Below are 21,946 nucleotides of genomic sequence, written 5' to 3'. Positions count from 1 at the left end.
GGCCAGAGAGGAGGTGGAAGGAGGGGCCTGGTGAAGTGGGGGCTTCATGGGGTTGAAGAGAGTGGACAGTCTGACCCAGGAGGCTTGGGGTGTGCCCAGGAAAGCTTTCATACTCCAGATGGTGCCGTGTGCAGCTCACTCAGCAGTCACCTCCACTACACAGGGCGGCAGGGTGGTGAGAACATGGGGCAGGAGAGGCCCCAAGTGCAGCTGAGGGGTAGCCGGCATCCCCTGGGGATGGCCAATCGGCGCTGTTTGTGATTTCCAAGGAGCAGCCCAGCAGTTGCAGTCCTGGGGTGTAGAGATGGAGAAGCAGGAAGGAGGAAGGTTCTCCTCCCTGCAGTGACTGGCATTGCCTTCCTGCTTCCGTGTTTGTGCTCCTGAAAGGCCTTCTGTTGAGTTCCTCTTCCCCTTGGCTCCCCTGGTGCCCCGGCTTTCATCTCTGAATTTTCTGTTGAAATGGGGCAGGCTTATCTGCAGGCACAACTGTACAGACCGGGGTTCAGGGAGGTCATGAGAGGCTAAAGAGCTGCTTGTCCTGTCCGCGGGGGCCCTTGTCCCTCATCTGAATCACTCCAGACTCAGAGGCAAAGGGTCAGGGTGAAAGAGAAGCTGGGAAGGGGCCCCAGGCCTGGAGGTGTCTGTCAGGGAGAGGAGGAGAGTGGGCCTGCAGGGGTGGGAACTCGGGCTTCTGAGCAGGTCTCAGAGGACCCCTGCACACCCCCAGTGTGGTTCCCGCATCCCAGGCAGCCGCTGCTGTCCTCCTGCCCACGTTCCCTGAGCCCAGCCCCTCGTCCGAGCACTCCTGGGAAGCGGGCAAACACAGCTGGTGGACAGAAGGGCTGTGGGCAGGGGCCTCAGGGCAAGAAGTGCAAATGAACTTGTGTTCATCCCCTCCTCGTCACTCATCTCACCGATCTGCCTCCCATGGCAACACTGCAGGTATTTTCAGAATACTTCAAGGAGCTGGAGGAGGAGAGCATTCGAGACAACTTCGTCATCATCTACGAGCTGCTGGACGAGCTCATGGACTTCGGCTACCCCCAGACCACAGACAGCAAGATCCTACAGGAGTGAGTGGGTGGGATGGGGCCCGGGGACAGGGGTGAGTGGGGGTCAGGCCAGGGCAACGTCCCTGTGTTGATGTCATGGGCAGGTTTGGAGGTGCAGGAGGCAAATGTGTACTCACGTTGCTGGCCCCATGCCTATCTCCAGCCCACCAGAAGTTTTCTAAGTTCCTGGGGCAGCTATGGGTCCTTTTCCACTCAGCATCACTGCGTGGCATGAGCACTTTTCCTGTTGCTAGGTCTTCATTTCCATCCACAGACGTGCGCTCAATGCCTTGTTTTTAGGGAGTCACCTGCCACTGCTCTGTTTTTTTTTTGTTTGTTTGTTTTTTTATACATGTTTGTTTAGTTTTGACTGCTTTGGGTTTCAGTTAGGACACGCGAGGTCTTCCTTGCAGCCTGCAGGCTTCACTGTAGTTGTGGCACGTGGGCTCCAGAGCGAGTGGGCTCTGTAGTTTGCGGCCCGAAGGCTCTCTAGTAAACACATGGGCTTAGTTGCCCCGTGACTTGTGGAATCTTAGTTCCCTGACCAGGGATGGAACCTGCGTCCCCTACATTGGAAGGCAGATTCTCAACCACTAGACCACCAGGGAAGTCCTACTGCCTTTGTTTTTACTGTCATAAATGAGACTGTGATGAAAAATCTCCCTCCTTTGGAATCCTGTGCACCAAATAATGATTACCATTGATTAAGCACTTCTTGGGAAGCAGGCCTTTTGTGAGCACATTTTTCCATTTCAGTTAGTCAGAGGTGCTGTCTTCCCCTTTTACAGGGGAGCAGAGGGACACTCAGAGAAGCTGTGTAACTTCAGCACACCCCACATCTGTTGTTCCCCAAGTAGAAGCAAACGGGCTTCCCAGGGGTCTCAGTGGTAAAGAATCCACCTGCCAATGCAGGAGATGTGGGTTTGATCCCTGGGTTGGGAAGATCCTCTGGAGGAGGGCATGGCAACCCACTCCAGTGTTCTTGCCTGGGAATGGACCGAGGAGCCTGGTGGGCTGCTGACTTGGGGTCAGGTGGCACATGACTTCCTGACATAACAGCAAGTGGAATCGGGGTCACCAGGTTCCTCTCCCAGGGAGGTCAGTCTCCTCTGCATGCCCAGCAGGGAAGCATTTCATGCCCACTGCTTGTTTTACTCACCAACGCTGTCTTGCTGCCCTGAGACTGAGAACACTCTATTCATTGTAACTGAAAGTTTGTTGGAGTTTTGGAAATGGTGATGTTGTTGTGTTAAATGGCCCCAGGTGAAACCAGAGCCTGCCTCTCCTGGCACCTGCTATAGGGAGGGGCTGTTTTCAAAAATGTCAGTGCCTGAGCCACCTAACTCTGAGCCTGGGCCCACAGGTACATCACTCAGGAAGGCCACAAGCTGGAAACGGGGGCCCCGCGGCCCCCGGCCACTGTCACCAACGCAGTGTCCTGGCGCTCCGAGGGCATCAAGTACCGGAAGAATGAGGTGTTCTTGGATGTCATCGAGTCCGTCAATCTCCTGGTAGGCTTCCTTTTCTTTTTTAAAAAATGTTGTCTTCTTTGTGATTGGAAGTAAAAGCAACTTGACTTTTAAAATTAGCAAGGCCCTGAGAAACAGTTTCTGTGTGATAGCAGATCAGTGGTATTATGTTTGGGCTACTCATTGCAACACGAGCCTGTTTTACCTTCATTAGTTTTTGTTCTTATTTAGAACAAATTATGCATATCATTAAAAAGTATATATATGTATAGGGTTAGAAAGCCAAGGGCTCTAGGACTTCCTGGTGGGCCAGCTGCTGACCCTGTGCTACCACTTCAGGGGGCCTGGGTTCCACCTTGGCTGGGGAACTAGGATCCTGCATGCCTCCAGGCAAAAGTAAAACAATAATTAGAAAGCAAGCAAGCAAGCACAGGGCTCCGTAATCAGAAAGGCCCCATCACAGAAGGATTCATCGTCATCTTTTGGCCCCTCACGCTGTAGGTTCACAGACAGACGTTCTGTGTAAAACTGACGGCGTAAGCTGTAGTTCTCCTGCAGCTGGCTTTTGGAGTTGCTTGGGTTTTGGTTTTTATTGTTTTCTGCATGTTTGTTTCTTTAGTTTTATTTATTAAGTTATTGTTATTTGGTAATTGACCATATTTTCTGTGAATTAGCACATGTACAGATTTGTGTACTCGTGATCATAACCAGGAAGCAGAACAGCTCCATCACCTCAAAATCCTCACTTACGCTGCCTCTCAGTAGTCACACCCTCCCGCCTGTTGCCAACCCCTGGCAAGTGCTGCTGTGGTCTCCATCACAGTAGTTTTGTCTTTTTGAGATTGTTTTATGAGTGGAATCGTACAGTGTGTGTTTGAATCTGACTTCTTTCAATATATGGCTTTGAGATTCATCCAAGTTGCTCTGTTTATCAAAAGTTTATGTCTTCTTAGGTTCATTTATTTTATATTCTGAATCACAGTTGATTTATCCATTCACCCATCAAAGGACATCTTGGTTGTTTCCAGTGTTTGGCAATTGTGAAAAGAGTTGCTATGAGCATTTTATGTATAGATTTATGTGTGGACAGAAGTTTCCATCTCTCTAGGGCAAAGACCCATGAGTGGGATTGCTGGGTCATATGGTAAGTGTATGTTTGACTTTCTAAGAAACTGTCAAACTATTTTCCAGTAACATTTGTGCATTTTCACCAGCAGTGGATGAGAGTTCCAGTTGCTCCACATCCTTGATCAGCGTTTTTATTTTTGTCATCCTGCTAGGCTTTAATGTACATTTCCCTAATGGCTAATGATGTTGAGCATCTTTCTGTATGCCTCTTTGTCATCCATATGTCTTTGGAGGAGTGTCTTTTCATGTCTCTGATTATTTTTAAGTTGAGTTTGTCTTCTGATTGTTGAGTTTTGAAAATTCTTTGTATTGGATAAAGTCTTTTGTCTTTATCCAATGTGATGTGTGATTTGCAAATATTTTCTCCTAGTCTGTCACTTTTCATTCTGTGGCATTGTCTTTCACAGAGCAGAAGTTTTTGAGAAAGTCCACATATCAAGTATTTAGGGACTTCCCTGGCAGTCCAGTTGGTTAACACTTCACCTTCCAATGAAGGGGGTACAGGTTTGATCCCGAGTTGGAGATCTAAGATCTCACATACTTTTCAGCCAAAAAACCAAAACAAAATAGAAACAGTATTATAACAAATTCAATAAAGGATTTTAAAATGGTCCACAGGAAAAAAATATTCGGGAAAAAACCTCAAATATCAAAATTTTAAACTGATTATGCTTTTGGTGCCATGTCTGAGAACTCATTTCCAAACCCAAGGTCACACAGATTTTTCTCCTAAATTTTCCTCTAAAAGATTATAGTTTTATATTTAGATCTATGATCAATTTTTGGTTAAATTTTTTGTAAGGTATGAGGCTTATGTCCATTTTTTGCACATTGAACAATTTTTTTCCTTGTTCTAACATCATTTTTTTAAAAAAGATTATCCTTTCTCCATTGAATTGCTTTTGCATTTCTGTCAAAAATCAGTTTGCTATATTGTGCAGGTCTATTTGTAGTTTCTGTTCTTTTCCATTGATCTGTATATCTGTTCCTTCACCAGTACCACACAGTCTTGATAACTGTTCCTTTAGTAAGTTTGAAAACCAGATAATGTGATCTTCCTAACAGTCTTCTTTTTCAAAATTGTTTAGTTCTTTAGTTCCTTTTATAGACTTTTAGAATCCGCAAGTCTTGGGATTTTGGTTGGTATTGAGTTAAATAACTCTGTTAAATCAATTTGGAGAGATTTGATATCTTTAGTATATTAAGTCTCACAATCCATGAGAAATATATGTCTCTCTATATATATTTAGATAATATTTTATTTCTTTCATCAACATTTTATAGTTTTTACCATGTACAAATTTTCATGTTAGATTTATACCTAAGTATTTCATTTTTTGGAAGCTATCACAGATTGCTTATTTTTAATTTTATTTGGTAGAATTCACCTGTAAAACTAGCTGAGCCTGGAGATTTCTTTTTCAGAATATTTTTCACTACAGATTTCAATTATATAACAACTATAGGATTGATTAGGTTTTCTATTTCATCTTGAGTGAGTTTTGGTAGTTTGCAGTTTTTAAGAAATTGGTCTATTTCATCTAAGTCACTGAGTTTATATGCATAGTGTTGTTTATAGTATTCCCTTATTAGCTTTTTAACATGTGCAAGGTCTGTACTGATACCCGCTCTTTCATCTCTGATATTGGTAATTTATGTTGTCTTTCTTTTCTGTCAGTCTTATGAGTGGTTTATCTGTTTCATTGATCTACACAAAGAATCGGCTTTGATTTCATTGATTTCCTCTATTGTTTTTCTGTTTTCAATTACACTGATTTCTGCTTTTGTCTTCCTTGTGATTTTGGCTCACTTTGCTCTTCTTTTGCTAGTTTTTTAAAGTGGTAACTGAAGATACTAATTTGAAGCCTTTCTTCTTTCTAATACAGACATTTAATGCTATAAATTTCTCTCTAAGCACTGCTTTAGCTGTATTCTACACTGATAATGTTGGGTTTTCATTTTTGTTGAAAATATTTTCACATTTTCCTTGAGCCTTCCATTGACCCATGGATTATTTAATGAAAGTGTGTTGTTTAATTTCTAAATGTTTACAGATTTTTCTGTTATCTTGTCATTGACTTTTAATTCTGTTATTGTCTGAGAATATAGTTTATATTACTGTCAGTTCTTTAAAGTTTTTTAAGATTAATGATCCAGAATATGATCTGCCTTGGTGAATGTCCATGTACATTTGAAAAAAATGCACTTTCTGCCCTTTTTGGATAGAGTATTCTGTAAATACCAGTTAAACTTGAACACTTGTCATGTTCCGTTTTGTTTCTTTACTCTTACCATTTTTTCTTTGTATAGTTTTTTTTTTAGTGGTTGCTATAAAATACATACTTTCTTATCATTTACTTAGACTTAATATTTTACAACTTCATTTGAAATTTAGAAACTTTACTACCCCATTGTAGAGTTGTCCTATATAATTATCTCTCTATACTGAAAACCATATTAGTCAGTGTTAAACATTTTTGCTTTCAATTACCAAGCACACTTTAAAGAACTGAGGAGGAAAAGAAGACTCTCTACCATATTTTCCCAGGTATTTACTGTTTCTGTTGCTCTTCCTTCACTTCCAATTTTCTAGGTTTCCTTCTGGTACAGTTTTACTTCTGTCTAAAATGCTTCTTTTAGCAGTTCTTTCAGAACAGGGCAACAGGCTACAAATTCCCTTGGTTCTCCTTCATCTGAGAATGTCTATTTCACCTTCTTTCCAGAGGGATACTGTCACTGGATATCAAATTCTGGGTTGACAGTTCTCCTTTAGTACCTTAAAAATGTTGTACCACTTCCTTCTGGGCTCCATGATTTCTGATGAAAATCCACAGTCACTCACATCAGTATTCCCCTGTAGGTAATAATAATACGTAGTTTCTCTCTGGCCGCTTTTCAGATTTTTTCTTTGTCTTTAGTTTTCAGCAGATAGTTTATGATGTGTCTCGGTTTGCATATTTTTGAGTTCCTGCTCTTTGGGTTTTGTTCAGTTTCTTGGATCTGCAGACTTATGCATTTCACCAAACTTGGGATGTTTCCATTCATCATTTCTTCATAGTTTTCAGCAGATAGTTTATGATGTGTCTAGGTATGGATATTTTTGAGTTCCTACTGTTTGGGTTTTGTTCAGCTCCTTGGATCTATAGACTTACGTTTCACCACACTTGGGATGTTTTTATTCATCATTTCTCCAAATATGTTTTTACTGTTTCATTCTCGTTTCCTTCTGGACCCAGCAACATAAATGTTAGGCCTTTTATGATTGTCCCCAGGGCCTCTGAGCCTCTGGTCATCCTGCTCCATCTTTCTTTCTATTGTTTAGATGGGATAACTCCCGCTCATCCCGCTCCATCTCTCGTTCTGTTGTTTAGACGGGATAATTCCTGCTCATCCCGCTCCATCTCTCGTTCTGTTGTTTAGGTGGGATAACTCCCGCTCATCCCGCTCCATCTCTCGTTCTGTTGATTCCATGGGATAGTTCCTGTTGTTCAGATTTCAAGTTCACTGACCTTTCCCTACTGTGTTATCTCCATTCTGCTCTTGAGCCCATCCAGTAAGTTCTTAGTTTGTTACTGTACTTTTCAGATCTAAGATTTCCATTTGATCCTTCTCCTTATAGCCTTATTTCTTTCCTGAGACTTTCTAAGAGTAAGAGTTGTTGTAAGAGTATTTGCGATTTTTCCCATAGCAGTTTAAAGTCTTCTTCATGGAATCCCAACATCCATGTCAGTATTGGTGACATGTGAGCTGAAATTTTCATGGTTCTTTGTATGCTAAGTAATTTTAGGTTATATCCTGGGGTAGGATTCTAGGTCTTATTTAAATTATATAGAAAATGTTGTTTTGGTTTGTTTTAGCTGACAGTTGACCTGGTTAGGTTCAGGCCACAAGTTTCAACCCCCAGTCTATGAGCCATGAGTATCAGTTCAGTTTTCAAAGCCTTTGTGCCCTTTGCTATTTGCATCTGTTCCAAATATGCAGTGCCCAGCGGTCCGTCCGAGACTGGGAACAGTTTGGTTCTCAAGGCCTTTGGCCGTAGGATCTTGTCTGTGCACACCTGGTTCTAGAGAGGTCTGGAGACATAAACAACTTCCTGAGGTTGCTTTCCCGAACCTTTCACTGTCTGCTGTATACCTGTGCTCTCTGGCTGCCTGGGGCTTCCTTTCTTGGTTCTGTGGCCAAAAATTTGGGGCTCTAGAGCCCCACTCTTGTGCTGGTCTGCACTTGGGCTGGAATCCTAGGTTTGCCACCCCTGGAAAAGCAGCTCAGCTGCCTGGGCCCCAGACAGCCGTGAAAAACCTGAAGAGGGGGAGAAATGGGGGATTTCCATACTCCCTCTGAGCGGCAGAAGTTCCCCTTCTGGCCCTGGAGTCAGAACTAGAGGCTTCTGCAAGCTCTGGCTCCGCCCCACCGCTCACTTCCACTGCCAGGTTTCTGCTGCATGCTCACATCACAGCGGGTGGAAGACACTGCTCATTTAGCCAGCTCTTCTGGATCCACCTTTTTGGTCTCCCAATAGGTGCCCATGTATTCTGCCCAGGTTTTTTGTTGCTGTTGATCTTTAATTTTAATTAATTAATGTGCTGTGTCTTTGTTAGTGCTTGGGCTTTTCTCTAGTTGCAGCACGCAGGCGTCTCACTGCAGTGGCTCCTCTTGTCATGGGGCGCAGGCTCTAGGGTGCGTGGGCTTCAGTAGTCACAGTTCCCAGGCTCTAGAGCACTGGCTCAGCAGTTGTGGCGTATGGGCTTAGTTGCTCCGCAACTAAGGGATGATGTGGGATCTTCCTAGAGCAAGGGTCAAACCTGCGTCTCCTGCATTGGCAGGTGGATTCTTTACCACTGAGCCATCAGGGAAACCCCCTGCCCAGATTTTATAGCTGTGGTTGGTGGCAGATAACGGGTGATACGAGCCAATTCCATCTCACCTGTAGCCTGCCTGTCTCCACACAGAAGACCTCACTCCCAGTATTTGGGCAAACCAGGGCAGACTGGGCTGCCCGTCACATGGGCTGCTTGGGTTTGCCCATTTTTGGCTGTTCCAGCCAGTGCGGAAATGAGCATGATTGCTCATCCTCATGTGTGTTTGGGCATCTCCCTTACCTAGGTAGGATCTCTGGAGGGCTGAGTGCCCAGGCATGGAATTCCTGAGTGAGAGCACTTTCCAAAATATTCTTCCAGTGGACTGAATGTAAATGTATCTGCCATCTTATTTTCTAAGCCATGAGGCGACAGGAGCTCACTGCGCTCCCCTCCTGCCTGAGGACCTTCATCTGGATCTGAGCCCGGAACATGTTCTCGGGTGTCCTGAGGTGGAGAAGCAAATCCCAGGGAGCAATTTATAAGCAGCTGCCCAGTAGAGCACTGGGAGTTCAGGGCTGCCCCAGCCCCTATGTCCACACACAGGGCACTGTCCAAGGACCCCTGTCCTCTCATACAAGGGGCAGCACGAGGCAGGTGTGGACATCCCAGGCATGTTAGAGCACACCTTCCTGAGTCTGACTGCAGAACTGGCGGCCTCCAAAATCAACACTGGCCTCCAGATTCTGAAAATCTGGTTCTACGGGTATAATTAGCAGCTGTTTTGCTGACACTCATCTCCTCCATGCCTGCCCTGGGACAGCGCTGGCTTTGGGCTGCCTGTCACGGCCAGCATTGGCCTTAAAGGCTGCGTGGCTTTTGTCTCCACTTCCCAAGCCTCCCTTGCCATCATTCAGCTCTAGAGGGCTGTGCAGCCCCCCCTCCCCCAGCGGGGATAGCCCCCCAGAGAAGGAGAACTAAGGGCAGTCGGGGGGAGCACTGAGAACCCGCAGAGTGAGGCGGTCGGCATGCCAGCTGCCCAGAGCTCAGGGCCCGGGACCGTGTCTGCATGGACTCACGAGTGCACACTGCCCCAGGCACTGTCCTCAGGCTGGACCCCGCAGTGAGCAGCCTGACCCGACCCCTCACCAGAGTGTGGATGGAGGCAGATGGACAGGCAGATGGGGGTCAGGCCACTCCCTGCCTGCTGAGGCAAGGACAGCGAGGTCAGAGGGTAGTGAGTGACAGGAGGTGGCAGGGCCTTCCATGCTGTTCTGTGCCTTTTTCTGAGCCATCATCCACTCGGTGCCTCAGTTCTCCACTTCCCTCAGAGCTGAAGGTCTTCCATGCCTGCCCACGGCACTTCCAGATATTTGAGTTAAAGACTGGACAGATTTCCCTGCTTCTCCGCAGAAATCAGGAAGTCAGGGCCTGCAGGGAGTGGCCCGTATAGCCCTGGGTCTCTGAGTTTGTTTTGCTTGCTGGTGTGGATGTGGCATCCTCACAGAACGGCGCTGTGGGGGTGGCGGGCCGGGCTGCAGCCCCAGAACCTCTGCCAGCTGCTCCGTGCCTCAGTGTCCTCGTCTCTGAAATGGGGCCATGGAGACGTGCCGCAGCAGCTCGGCTCCCTCAGGACAGCCCCTGGGTTAACCATCATCCTGCTGTGATTTTTATTTTATTTATTTATAAAAATGTGTGTGTTTTTAATTGAAGGATAATTGATTTACAGTATTGTGATGGTTTCCGCCATACATATGCAAACCCATGGGTCAGCCATAGGTTTTCCTATGTCCCCTCCCTCTTGAACCTCCCTCCTACCTCCCACCCCGTCCCACCCCTCTAGGTTGTCACAGAGCAGTGGTTTGTGCTCCCTCTATCACACAGCAAATTCCCACTGGCTCTCTATTTTACATGTGGCAGTGTATATGTTTCCCTTCTGTCTCCATTCATCCCACACTTTCTCTCCCCGACTGTGTCCACAAGTCTGTTCTGTATGTGCTGTGATTTTCAGTTGCATTCTCAGATGCTTTCCAGTCTGCACAGGAGTTAAAAGTCGCCCGAGTCACAGCCCCGCCCAGTCAAGGAGGAACAGCCCAGGCAGTGTTAGAGCTGGGATTGTATTTGCTTAAGTGTAATTTTGCATCAGACCTCAGAGCAGCCCTGGGAGCAGGACCCAGGCAGCTCCATCTTCAACAAGCCCTAGGCTCACCTAGAGCATAAAGTAGCCTCACCTGGCCCCAAGTGAAGAAATAGATTTCTGGAAAATGAGTCCGCCCTGCTCCGAGAAAACCTCACAGATCTCAGTAGATGAGCAGACACTGATAGGATCCCTGCCCAGGCCAGCCACCAGGTCTGCCCTGGCCATCCTAGGCGCACCTCAGAGGGGTCAGTGCGTGAAAGAGCCCTCAAAAGGATCACAGACACAGCATCACCTGGGCCCATCCAAGAGGGAGGAGCCTGGCGTGGCCTGAGACCTAGAGGGCGGGGCCCACGGGTCTGCCCTGACACTGCCTCCTCAGCTCAGGGGGCAGAGAGAAGGGCTTTGCGAGTGGGAGAGGCCGGGAGGGTCACACAGCGTGGTGGGGACAGTGGCCGCGGGGCCTCCCCTCACCCCCGGCGCCCCCGCCCCGCAGGTCAGCGCCAACGGGAATGTCCTGCGCAGTGAGATCGTAGGCTCCATCAAGATGCGCGTCTTCCTGTCCGGCATGCCCGAGCTGCGCCTGGGCCTCAACGACAAGGTCCTCTTCGACAACACGGGCCGTGAGTACCCCGCCCAGGCCCGGGAGTGTCCGCCAGAGTGGTGAACAAGTTCACCTTAAGCATATTGGCTTAGGAACATTGTCGTGTTGTTTACAACGGTGAAAACTAATCAGCTGACGCCTGGGCCTGGAGGACACGGGAGAGTGAAAAATCCTCAAGTCCAGTCACCTCTCGGGCCAGAGGTGCAGATGAGCACCCAGATGGTCACACAGTAGGTCCTCAGCGCCGCCCTCCTGCAGGGACTGCAGACCTCATCTCCTCCTGGGCCCAGTTTCTGTCTTCACCTCTGACATTGGGTCTGGGCTGTGCAGAAACCACACACAGCGGCTCGAGCTCTCCCTGCCTGTCCTGGATGTGATACTTTGTGGTAGGGCGGCCAGGGTGGCCTCAGAAGCCCAGGGCTGCTGCAGCTCTGGTGTTCACAAGCTGGACCTCCAGCCTTCCCTCCCACCCACAGGAAGGTTGTCATGGTTACATCAGCAGTAGTGCTCTGAGGGCCTCTCAGATGTCCTCCCAGCAGAGCAACTCCCCTCCCAGGACTGGGCCCAACCCTCAGCCTCTCTGGGCTGAGAAACTGAGATAGGATCCCAGGGATGACAGGCCCAGGGCCCTCAGGGGACCCCGAGTCATCCCCGGGCACCCCCAGTGGGGTCTGTTGGTCATTCAGCACACACGTCCCAGGCAGCACCCCAGGCTGGGGCTTAGAGCGAGCAGGCCCACCAGCACTGCCCTTAGCCCAGCGTCGGGGTATGATGGGGCTTCCTGGGGTGAGGAGGGGGGGATGCGGGGCCCAAGACGCTCTTGCAGATTTGGAAGCTGCTCGGCTCTGCAAGCCTGGGCCCCAGACAGCGGAGGACTGTCGCTGAGCGAGTGGCCCGGGGACCTAGGGTCGGTCTGTCACGCCCTCACACTCCTGCTCCCTGCAGGTGGCAAAAGCAAGTCCGTGGAGCTGGAGGACGTGAAGTTCCACCAGTGCGTGCGGCTGTCGCGCTTTGAGAATGACCGCACCATCTCCTTCATCCCACCCGACGGCGAGTTCGAGCTCATGTCCTATCGCCTCAACACGCACGTGAGTGCACAGGCGCCAGCGCCTGGGCCCCAGGCTCCCACCCCCGCCTCGCCCCGGCAGTCCCCCCCTTCCCTCTGGGTGGGAGCCGCCTCCTCCGTGCTGAGTCTCGGGTCTGTGAGGTGACCCATGGGGTGGGCACAGCATCCCAGGGGCAGCCCAGGCTCCAAGGGGCCTGCTTGTCAACACGAGGCTCCAAACTCTGAAGGGGGCAGGCCCTTTGGCACCACTGCCCCTTCTCCCAGGCAGCACCCCCAGAGTGTCCTCTGGAATGCTTTCTGCATTCTGTCTTTGTTCTGACCCATCCTGGCACCGGCTGGGATTCTCCCAAGAGCCCCTGCTGCCGGGCACTGGGCTCACACCAGGCCCAGTGGTCACTTGCTCCGTTTCCCCTCTGTGAAAGGGAGCTTTGTAAAACGAGCGCGCCGTCCTCCCTCTCCCCGACAGGTCAAGCCCTTGATCTGGATTGAGTCCGTGATTGAAAAGCATTCCCACAGCCGCATTGAGTACATGATCAAGGTACGTGTGCGTCCTGCACGCAGCGTCCGCCGGGTGTGCAGGGCATACGAGAGGGGGACATGGGTGGCCCCGCCCGCTACGGGCCTTCCGGACTCTCTGGCCTGTCCTGGGCCTCTGACACAGATCTTAACCCAGGACTGGGGGCACACTGGGGCTCTTGTGACCCCTGCCTCGGAGCTAAACCTGTGGCTGTCACCCGTGTTGTCTCCCCGTGAGCTCATCGAGAGTGGGCCTGGGACACAGGACACACTGGCCAGGTCCTAGGTGCAGCCGCCGTGGAAGCAGGCTGTGACCAAGTATCCAGGCGGCACGTTTCTGCCACCCAGTGACCTCATCCATCCCAGGCCAGTCCTGGTGATGCAGACATTGTCCCTGGAGGCCAGGACCGCAGAGGATGGGAAGCCCCAAAGGCTGAGGAGACAGTGGGACAGAGATGACCTCCCAAAGTTGAGCTTAAAGGAAATCTCAGGGGTCAGGAGAGGGTGGAGAATCTCAAAGGCCAGGCTAAGGGGTTTGTGGCCCTTGTGGGAGCAGGCTGGGTGGGAGCTGGGCTGTCTTACCTTCACCCTCTGCATCTTTGGCCCCACTCATCTCCAGGCCAAGAGCCAGTTCAAGCGGCGATCAACAGCCAACAACGTGGAAATCCACATCCCTGTGCCCAACGATGCCGACTCACCCAAGTTCAAGACGACAGTGGGGAGCGTCAAGTGGGTGCCCGAGAACAGTGAGATCGTGTGGTCCATCAAGTCCTTCCCGGTGAGCACCTTCTCTGCCGGGCGCCCCCATACCCCCACCCACACCCACCTGCTCGCTGGGTCCCGCGCAGTGTGGTACCTGACCGCTGCAGGGCCGGTCCCCGCCTGGGGCTTCCGGGAGGCTCAGCAGGGAGGGTGGGTGGAGAACAGGGGCGGGGTGGGGTGGGGGTGCTCCACCTTCCTCGTGTGTGTGCACCCGCCTGTCTTCAAAGTCAGGTTAGCGCCCCCCGCCCCTCCCTCCCGCTGGCCTTCTCTCTCTCCCTGCCGCTCCTGTTTGGACCTCAGCTTGCCTCCAGGGGAGCAGACTGACTGCCCTGGGCCAGAGCAGCACCAGCTCCAGGAACACAGCGCCTGCTGCCCGACCCACAAGCTGGTGTGGCCACCTGGCTGGTGTGCAAGATTTCGAGCACTTGAGTCTGGGTTTGTGGGCAGAGTGCCCGGGGACTGGAAGGCAGGAAGGAGGCTGCACGGACTGCACATTCCTCGTGATAAAAAGATGTAGTGCCTTTTCTTTTTGTCTCAGGGGGCTGTTTGTGTTTCTTGCTCTGGAAACTGTAGTAGCTGTCCTTTTGCTCACTTTTCTGTCAAGTTTGGTCACTTTCTTGCTGGTTTCCAAAAGCTGTTTGTACATGGGCAAGGTTAGTACTTTTCCTTTGATAGCAGTTGCAAATGGTTTTCTTTAGTTTGGTGTTTGTCTTTCAGCCTTGGCTCTGGAGTATTTTTGCTTTGTAATCTTTTTTGATTGTGGTAGTTTTCTTTCAATTCTCATGGGTTTTCAGATATTCTTTCATATGTTTGCAGGCAGCTGCAGTTACCCCTTTTCCTCTCCTATTCTTGGGCACCTTATGGCTCCTGGCATCTCCCTGCTTCCGTTGCTGTCTCCATGCCTGTACGTGGTGGTGGAGAGCAGCCTCCTGGCTTTGCCTCCAACCGGAACTGCTAGGGCTTCCCTTTTCAGTGTCTTGCTGCTTTGGGCTGCAATTCATTCCAGTTCTACTTTGCTGTGTTTTTAGCACAAAGGGGCAACAAATTTAACCAAATGCCTCTTCAGTGTCTGTCAGTTCAGCTATTAACTCAGAATGGATCTTGAACTATCCTTGCATTCTGGCAAACTCCAGTTGATCATGATATGTCTTCTCTTTGATGTGCCATTAATTCTGTTGGTTAATATTGTATGTAGTATTTTTACATTGAGATTCATGACTGAGATTGACTTTTTTTTGGTACCTCTATCTCAGGTATCAATATTGTACCTGTTTTGTAATTTTTTTGGTCTCCCTCTTCCATGCTGCAGAACAGCTTTAAAGTAGCCTTGAGATCATCTGGCCTTGAGAGGATTGATAAAATTTGGTTGGCTGTGTGTGACCATCTGTATCTCTGTTACTTTTTCTAACTCATCTGTGGAAATTAGGCCATTTTGAGCTTCTATTTCTGTTGGAGTCAGTTTGGGTAAATTTGTATTTTCCTACAAAATTATCCATCCTAACCAGGGTTTCAGATTTGCCTACACAGAGTTATAGAAAGGGGTCTCTTTCTCCTCTTCTCTTATGACAGTGACTTCTCCCTTGTTATATCTTATTTTGCATTTTTGTTACTTCTTTTCTTTGGTAAGGTTACCTAGTGGTTTGATAATTTTTTCCAGATTCACTTTTTATTTTATTTGCCATATTTTTCAGTTTTACAAGTCTTTAATTTTAATTTGTTCATCCTTTGACCTGATTTTCAAGTTTTTTAAATTTTATTATTTTCTTTTAAAATTTGTATTGATATATTTAAGCCACAGATATTCTTCTGAACCCTGCCTTAGCTGTATAACCCATAGAACGGGCATGTAATATTTGATACTATTATCTAGAAATTCTGTAATCGAATGAGTATTTTTTCGTTTTGTTTTCTGTTTTTCTGGTCAAAGGTCCTTTTCTCTTCCATTTTACCTTGACTTTGAGTTTGATGCATTGAGGTCAGAGGTTATTCATGCTATTCTGCTTATAAGATTTATTGACTTATTCATTGTGTGTTGAGGTAAGGTCAAAGTTTGTGAATATCCCATATGTACTTGAGAAGATGAGGCCTCTGTACCTGGGGTAGAGAACTTGACACAAGCGCATGAGGTCTGCTATGCTGTGTCGGCATCAGCCCCACTGGGGGCTGGGTCAGCTCTGCCTTCCTCTGGTTCCTCTGGCTCCTGTCTCCTCTCTTGCAGCATCTGCTTAACAGAAGGTGCTGCCCTGTTACTTGGTGCATAGATACTCATAACTATTGTGTCTTCCCTGTGGATTTGTAGGACAGTAGCCTTTCAGGCTGTGAACTGTTGTCCTCTGCACCTGGAATTCTTTGCCCTTAATTCTCCCCAGTGGCAGCAGTCCTGCTCTGCTTTTTTTTTTTAATCTTTTAAAAAAATTTTTTTGGTTGCACTGGGTCTTCATTGCTATGCATGGGCTTTCTCTAATTATGGTGAGCCAAGGCTACCCTCTAGTTGCTGTGTGCAGGCTTCTCACTGCAGGGGCTTCTCTCGTTGCAGAGCACAGGCTGTGGGGTGCACAGGCTTCTCATTGCAGGGGTTTCTGTCTTGTTGCAGAGCACAGGCTGTGGGGTGTGCAGGCTTCAGTAGTTTAATACAGCTTGCAGGCTGTAGAATGTGGGCTCAGTAGTTGTGGCGCTTGGGCTCAGCTGCCTTGCAGCACATGAGACCTTCCCCGACAGGGATCAAATCTGTGTCCCCTGAGTTGGCCAGCAGGTTCCTCACCACTGGACCGCAGGGAGGCCCAGCCCTGCTCTGCTTTGTCTGATGGTGGCCGGCGTGCCTTCACCCATTCTTTCTACTGGCTTAGTCTTTCTGACTCTGCTTTCACAGTGTAGAGTTGGGTTTTGGTCTGTGAGCCAGTCTCCAAGCCTCATTAATAGAGGAAATTAAACCTATTTACATGGACATGATCAACACAAGGTAGCCTTGCAGACTTCTGCCACCCACCGTGGAGGGCCTCCCTCTCTACATATTCTTTTGCTTTCATTTTCCACTTGGTTTTTATGAAGCTTAGGTTTTTGGCCTGGTTATTGTTTCATAGACAGACTGATGGAGCTGGTTTTATTCCTTTGCTGCCTGCTTTGTCTGTTGCTTTATATAATTTTATTTGTTTTTGGCTGTGCTGGGTCTTTGCTGCTGCATGGACTTCTCTCTGGTTTCGGTAAGCAGGAGTGGGGGCCCCTCCCCAGCTGTGGCGCTTGGGCTGCTCGTTGCGGTGGCTTCTCTTGTTGTGGAGCACAGGCTCTAGGGTGTGTGGGCTCAGCAGTCACAATTCCTAGGCTGTACACAGGTTCCACGGTTGTGGAGCGTGGGCTTAGTTGCTCCACAGCCTGTGGGATCTTCCCAGATCAGGGATCGGTTCTGTGTCTCCAGCATTGGCAAGCAGACTCTTTACCACTGAGCCACCAGGGAAGCCCTGCTTTGTCTATTGCTGAGACTGCATTATTCTCCCCTTGTTGTCCCAGAATCTCCACTGAGCACACAGCAGCAAGTCAGGCAGAGTCCACACGCCTGCACTGATGAGCAGATCCTGACCACTCACTGCATCCCAGGAAGGGGAGGGTGAACGCAGCACTGGGGAGGTGGAGCTCTGCCCTGCTCTGCCGAGGCCATGCAGAGGCAGCCCTGGTCAGCATTGACTCCTGTTGCCAAAGGCCTGAGGATCGAAACCGTCTGTGTCCTGCTGTGATGAGAGCTGCATTTCCTACTGCCCCCTGCAGTTCTGTGTTACCAGGCACTGGGACCGCCAGGCCAGAACTCCTGACCCCTCACGGCTGAGAGTCCAGTCTCTCTGTCGAGTCCGATTCCTTGCAGCCGATGGACTGTAGCCCGCCGGGTTCCCCTGTCCGTGAGATTTCCCAGGCAGCCATACTGGAGTGGGTTGTCACTTCCTTCTCCAGGGGTCTTCCTGACCCAGGGATCGAACCAGCGCCTCCTGCATTGGCAGATGGATCTTTACCACTGCACCAGCAGGGAAGCCATTCCTTCTGCCACTACAAGTCCCATCTCTGCAATCATTGTTCAGCTTCCAGAACCAGAGCCTCTCCCTTCCAGGGGAAGACCTAGGGCCAGCTCATCAGCCCGAGACAGCCCTGTTGCCCCCTGTCAGCGCTCGCTCTTCCCCTCTCTTCTTCCTCCCCAGGCCTAGTGTTCTTATTTTCCCTGAAGCAACTAGGCTTCTGTGCCTGGGAACTTGTAGAAGTTTCTCTTCATCCTCAGAATTAGAGGATTAATTTTCCCCAGCGGGGCTGGTGTGGGCAGCCCAGGGAGCCTGGAGGATAAGTATGAGTGTGTTGCAGGAGCCAAGGCACTGGGTGACCGCAGACCATGCAGGAAGGGACTCGTTGGCCAGGCCTGCAACCTGGCATTCTCCAGGGGCAGCTGTTAGATGAGCCTGCCAGGGCCTCCGCCTGACCATCTCCTCTGTGGTCTGCTCCCCCAGGGCGGCAAGGAGTACCTGATGCGGGCCCACTTTGGCCTGCCCAGCGTGGAGGCAGAGGACAAGGAGGGCAAGCCCCCGATCAGCGTCAAGTTCGAGATCCCCTACTTCACTACCTCTGGCATCCAGGTACGTGCGACCAGGGCTGCCGGAGCCCCGGAGCAGTCATGGACAGGCCCAGTGGGGCCTCTCAGGGACCAGGCATCAGTCCAGGCTCAGAGGGTTGAAGGTGACAGACACCAGTCAGCCAGTTAGCAAAGGGTGCTAGCTGACTTGTCCTGGGGCTCTGAGCTGCTTCCCAGCCCTGCCCATCTCCATGGGCAGCCTGGCCCTGATGGGAAGAGGCCCGCAGTGTTCTACTCAGACCTGAGCTGTGCTCCAAGCTCAGAGATGCATTCAGCCCCCAAAACTAATGTTCACATACTTGCCACCATGGGGCCCATTTTCCTGGGCACCTCCACAGAAGACCTGTATGGGGTGAAAAACCCTGGGATTGGCCCCTTCTCTAGGAATCTGCTAGAGGGTCGTGCCTGCGAATGCACATCTGGCTCTTTGCCGCACCTTCTAGAAGCATCTCCACTGTCCCTCGGCCTGAGTGTGATACAGGCTAAGGTGCTTCACCCTCTCCCTGGCCCTCTTGGTCACAGCCCAGCCCCAGGAGGAATGACTGGGTGGGCAGCCAGGAGCGGGGGCGGTATGTGCATGCTTAGGGCCCTGATGTTGTGCCCCAGGTGCGTTACCTGAAGATCATCGAGAAGAGTGGCTACCAGGCCTTACCGTGGGTCCGTTATATCACTCAGAACGGAGGTACGTGCGACCTGCCCGTGGGGCAGGTGGGGGTGCTGAAAAGGTCCCTGGTGGGCATGGGGAGCAGCCCCAGGGTCAGGGCAGGTGGGGGCGGCCCCTCCTCCAGGGTCAGAGCAGACAATGGACGCCCCCTCCCTCTTTCTAGATTACCAGCTCCGGACGCAGTGAGGGGCCGCGGTGACCCACGCTCCCAGCACGGGGCCCCTGGTGGAAGCGCCTGCCCAGCCTGCCAGGAGGAGGGGCCCCCCTGGACCCTGGCGCCCCTCTAGGCCCCACCAAGGGGCCCCTCCTTCTCCAGGCTCACCTGCTCTGCCATCTCCACTCACCTCCCGGGTCCCCTTTTCCCAGAAGAGGCTCGTCTTCAAGAGGTCTTGTCTCTCAGCCCGAGTCAGTCTGGGGGGCAGGAAAGACCGTTCCCTCCAGAGGTCAAATACAGCCTTCTGTGCTGTCCAGCTCCCAGTCACACAAGACTGGGAAGCACTGCCCAGGCCGCTCTTCGGCCAGGCTGGCAGGGCCGCCATTGTGTTGCCATTCTGTTGAACGTTGTGGGTTTATCGAGCATTCCTAGATTTTGTCTCGGTCCGTCGCTGGTTACGTGACCCTCACCGTCTGCACCTCCCTCCCCCGGCCTAAAGCTCTCAGGCAGCACTTAGCGAGGACAGGCTTCCCCGTCCTCGCCCTCCTCCCCCGTGAGGCTGTCGCCGGGCCGCCCTCCCAGCACCTGGCCCTCCGCCTGGAGGCTCCTGGTCTGAAGCTTTGAATAGGGACGCCTTCTCAGGCCCGTGCCACGTGACGCTGTCCCTCAGTCACAGCAGTGTTTGTCCCACCAGGGGAAGCGGGCTCCGGCGCGGGCCCCCAGCCTCAGAGGGTGGGGCCACAGGCCATCCCCATGTGTGCTTGGACACCGCCACCCCCGGTCCGTGTTTGTGTCATGAGTACATTAAACGCCATCCGTTAAACATGCCTTCCTTCTGATGCAGCGCTGTGCTGACTCCTGGGTGCCCGGGAGAGGGGCGGGCTCACGCCAGCCTGGGTGTGGCACCAGTTCTGAGGCCCCTACGTCCCCTGGGGAAGACGGGACCAGGCAATGAGCAAGCAGAGCCATTGCCCAGGGGCCTCCCAGAGGGGCTGCAGAGGGGAAGGCACACGGGCACAACGTTCCCCTCTCATCTGAGATGACCATTACAGCCCTCAACCCTCAGATCACCAGCAGCCTGCTCCCCTCCCCAGCCCAGGGGTCTTCCTCAAGAGTGTGGTCCTGCTGCCAGCAGCATTAACATCCCACAGCACGTGCAGGTTCACAGGCGCCCCCCTTTATCTGCCGAGGCATCTCTGGAGATGGGACCCAGGAGGCCGGCTAACAGGCTCTGCATGTGAGTCTGAGGGCCGCTGCGTGGTCCGTAGAGGGGGTTCTCAGCAGGGGCGTGGGCAGAAGACAGCTTGTCTTCCCACTGCGGTCACAGGCCTGCCCCCTCCTGCCTCCGAGGACCATGTTTTCCTTTCCCTCTCCCGTATCTCCCAGCTCCCCCTTGGATGTCTAGTGGGCGTCAGCCCGAGTGGAGTCTTGGTCGTCCACCACATGGAGGAAGGGACGCTGCCCTGGCCCAGGGCTCAGGCCAAAGCCCTTATGGGCACCCCCTAATGCCCCACCCCTCACTGCCATGCCCGCATCTGCAGCAAGCCCTGGCGACCCCCTCAAGAAGACCCTGGGGAACCACAGCGTACAAAGAGACAGTGGCCAGAATTTCCCCAGATGAATGAAAATCTTTAAATTCTCAGATTCAGGAAACCAGTGAGCCCAAATCAGGATCAATAAACCTAAGTCTGTAACTAAAACACATCACAGTCAAAACACAGAACATCAGATACTCAGTGAAGAATATAAAAGCAATGCAAAGAAGATTAAAAACACAGAACACAAAAAAGAAAGAAGAAAAAAACAGGCTGAGAGCTGGCTTCATGATGGCAACAGTGCTCAGATTGCTCAAAGATGACCCATCTTGATGACCAATTCTGTGCCCGGCTAAGCTGCAAGAGAGCAAGTTGAAACGTTCAGCGGTTACAGACCCTCAATGAAGCAACGTGTGTACTTCAGGGAGATTCAAAGGCTTCCCTGGTGGCTCAGTAGTAAAGAATCCGCTCGCCATTGCAGGAACGCAGGTTCAATCTCTGATCCGCTGAGGATCAGCTAAGCCCATGCACCACAGCTGTTGAGCCTGTGCTCTAGAGCTCCGGGACCGCAACTACTGAAGCCGCTGTGCTGTAGAGCCCATGCTTTGCAACGAGAAAAGCCACCGCAATGAGAAGCCTGCTTACTGCAACGAAGAGTAGCCTCCATTCTCTGACCAGAGAACAGCCCTCTCACAGCAGCGAAGACCCAGCACAGCCAAGAGCATATAAAATTATTTTTAAAAAGATTGAACGCACAAGGAAGGAAAGAGACGAGAAATGCTGAAAAACTTGGAAGCCATTGGGAATATCTAAACTATCATTGACTGTATATAAAGCAGTCGTGATATTGAAGAAGTAATGTCTGAGTAGTAACCTAAGGTACAACTAAAATTCTGCACAGCTTAGGTGGTTGACATCAGTGGCTCCCAAGGTCTTTATACTGTTTGGGAGGAAGATGGACTAAAGTCTAAAAAAACCAGCGGTTGGGAAAGGATTTAAAGAAAATTTTAACGAACCAACAGGAGAAGCATAGGAAAATCAGAATAAATGCACATGTCTTAAGACTCTTTTAATGATAAACAGCACTTAGAACTGCACCACATGAGATTTCCCTGGTGGTCCAGTGGTTAAGATTCCACACTTCCAGCGCAGGAATGCAGTGGGCACAGGTTTGATCCCTGGTCGGGGAACTCAGATCCCACATGCCATGCAGCGTGGCCAAAAAGAAAAAACTGCACTACAACTTTTCATTTTGTGCCATAGAAACTGCAAAATAAGGTTGTAAAAATAAATCCAAACATTAGGAATCATAACATAAATGTAAATGATGCAAACCTGCTAGTTTAAGATACTGGTTTTGTTTTTTTTTTAAGTTCTTTCTGATTTTTTTTTTCCATTTATTTTTATTAGTTGGAGGCTAATTACTTTACAACATTGCAGTGGGTTTTGTCATACATTGA

The 21,946-nt window shown here is 50.4% G+C and overlaps 1 protein-coding gene across 2 annotated transcripts in view; it reads left to right on the top strand.

The window, feature by feature from the left end:
• AP1M1 (adaptor related protein complex 1 subunit mu 1) overlaps positions 1 to 19,778 on the top strand; it is a 28,921-nt gene extending 9,143 nt beyond the window's left edge. For both annotated transcript variants that reach the window (XM_061149969.1, XM_061149970.1), the window contains 9 exons: positions 943 to 1,073; positions 2,416 to 2,563; positions 11,079 to 11,205; positions 12,132 to 12,274; positions 12,719 to 12,790; positions 13,388 to 13,546; positions 18,012 to 18,137; positions 18,740 to 18,815; positions 18,961 to 19,778. In XM_061149969.1, coding sequence (XP_061005952.1) covers positions 943 to 1,073; positions 2,416 to 2,563; positions 11,079 to 11,205; positions 12,132 to 12,274; positions 12,719 to 12,790; positions 13,388 to 13,546; positions 18,012 to 18,137; positions 18,740 to 18,815; positions 18,961 to 18,983 — 1,005 coding nt within the window. In that variant the 3' untranslated portion in view covers positions 18,984 to 19,778. The remainder of the gene's footprint in view (positions 1 to 942; positions 1,074 to 2,415; positions 2,564 to 11,078; positions 11,206 to 12,131; positions 12,275 to 12,718; positions 12,791 to 13,387; positions 13,547 to 18,011; positions 18,138 to 18,739; positions 18,816 to 18,960) is intronic.
• Positions 19,779 to 21,946: the final 2,168 nt, after the last annotated feature.

This window comes from Dama dama, chromosome 9, assembly GCF_033118175.1.
Source record: "Dama dama isolate Ldn47 chromosome 9, ASM3311817v1, whole genome shotgun sequence".
Classification (NCBI taxonomy): domain Eukaryota; kingdom Metazoa; phylum Chordata; class Mammalia; order Artiodactyla; family Cervidae; genus Dama; species Dama dama.
The sequence above is the reverse complement of the archived record's forward strand: the minus strand, read 5'-3'. Positions and strand labels throughout refer to the sequence as shown.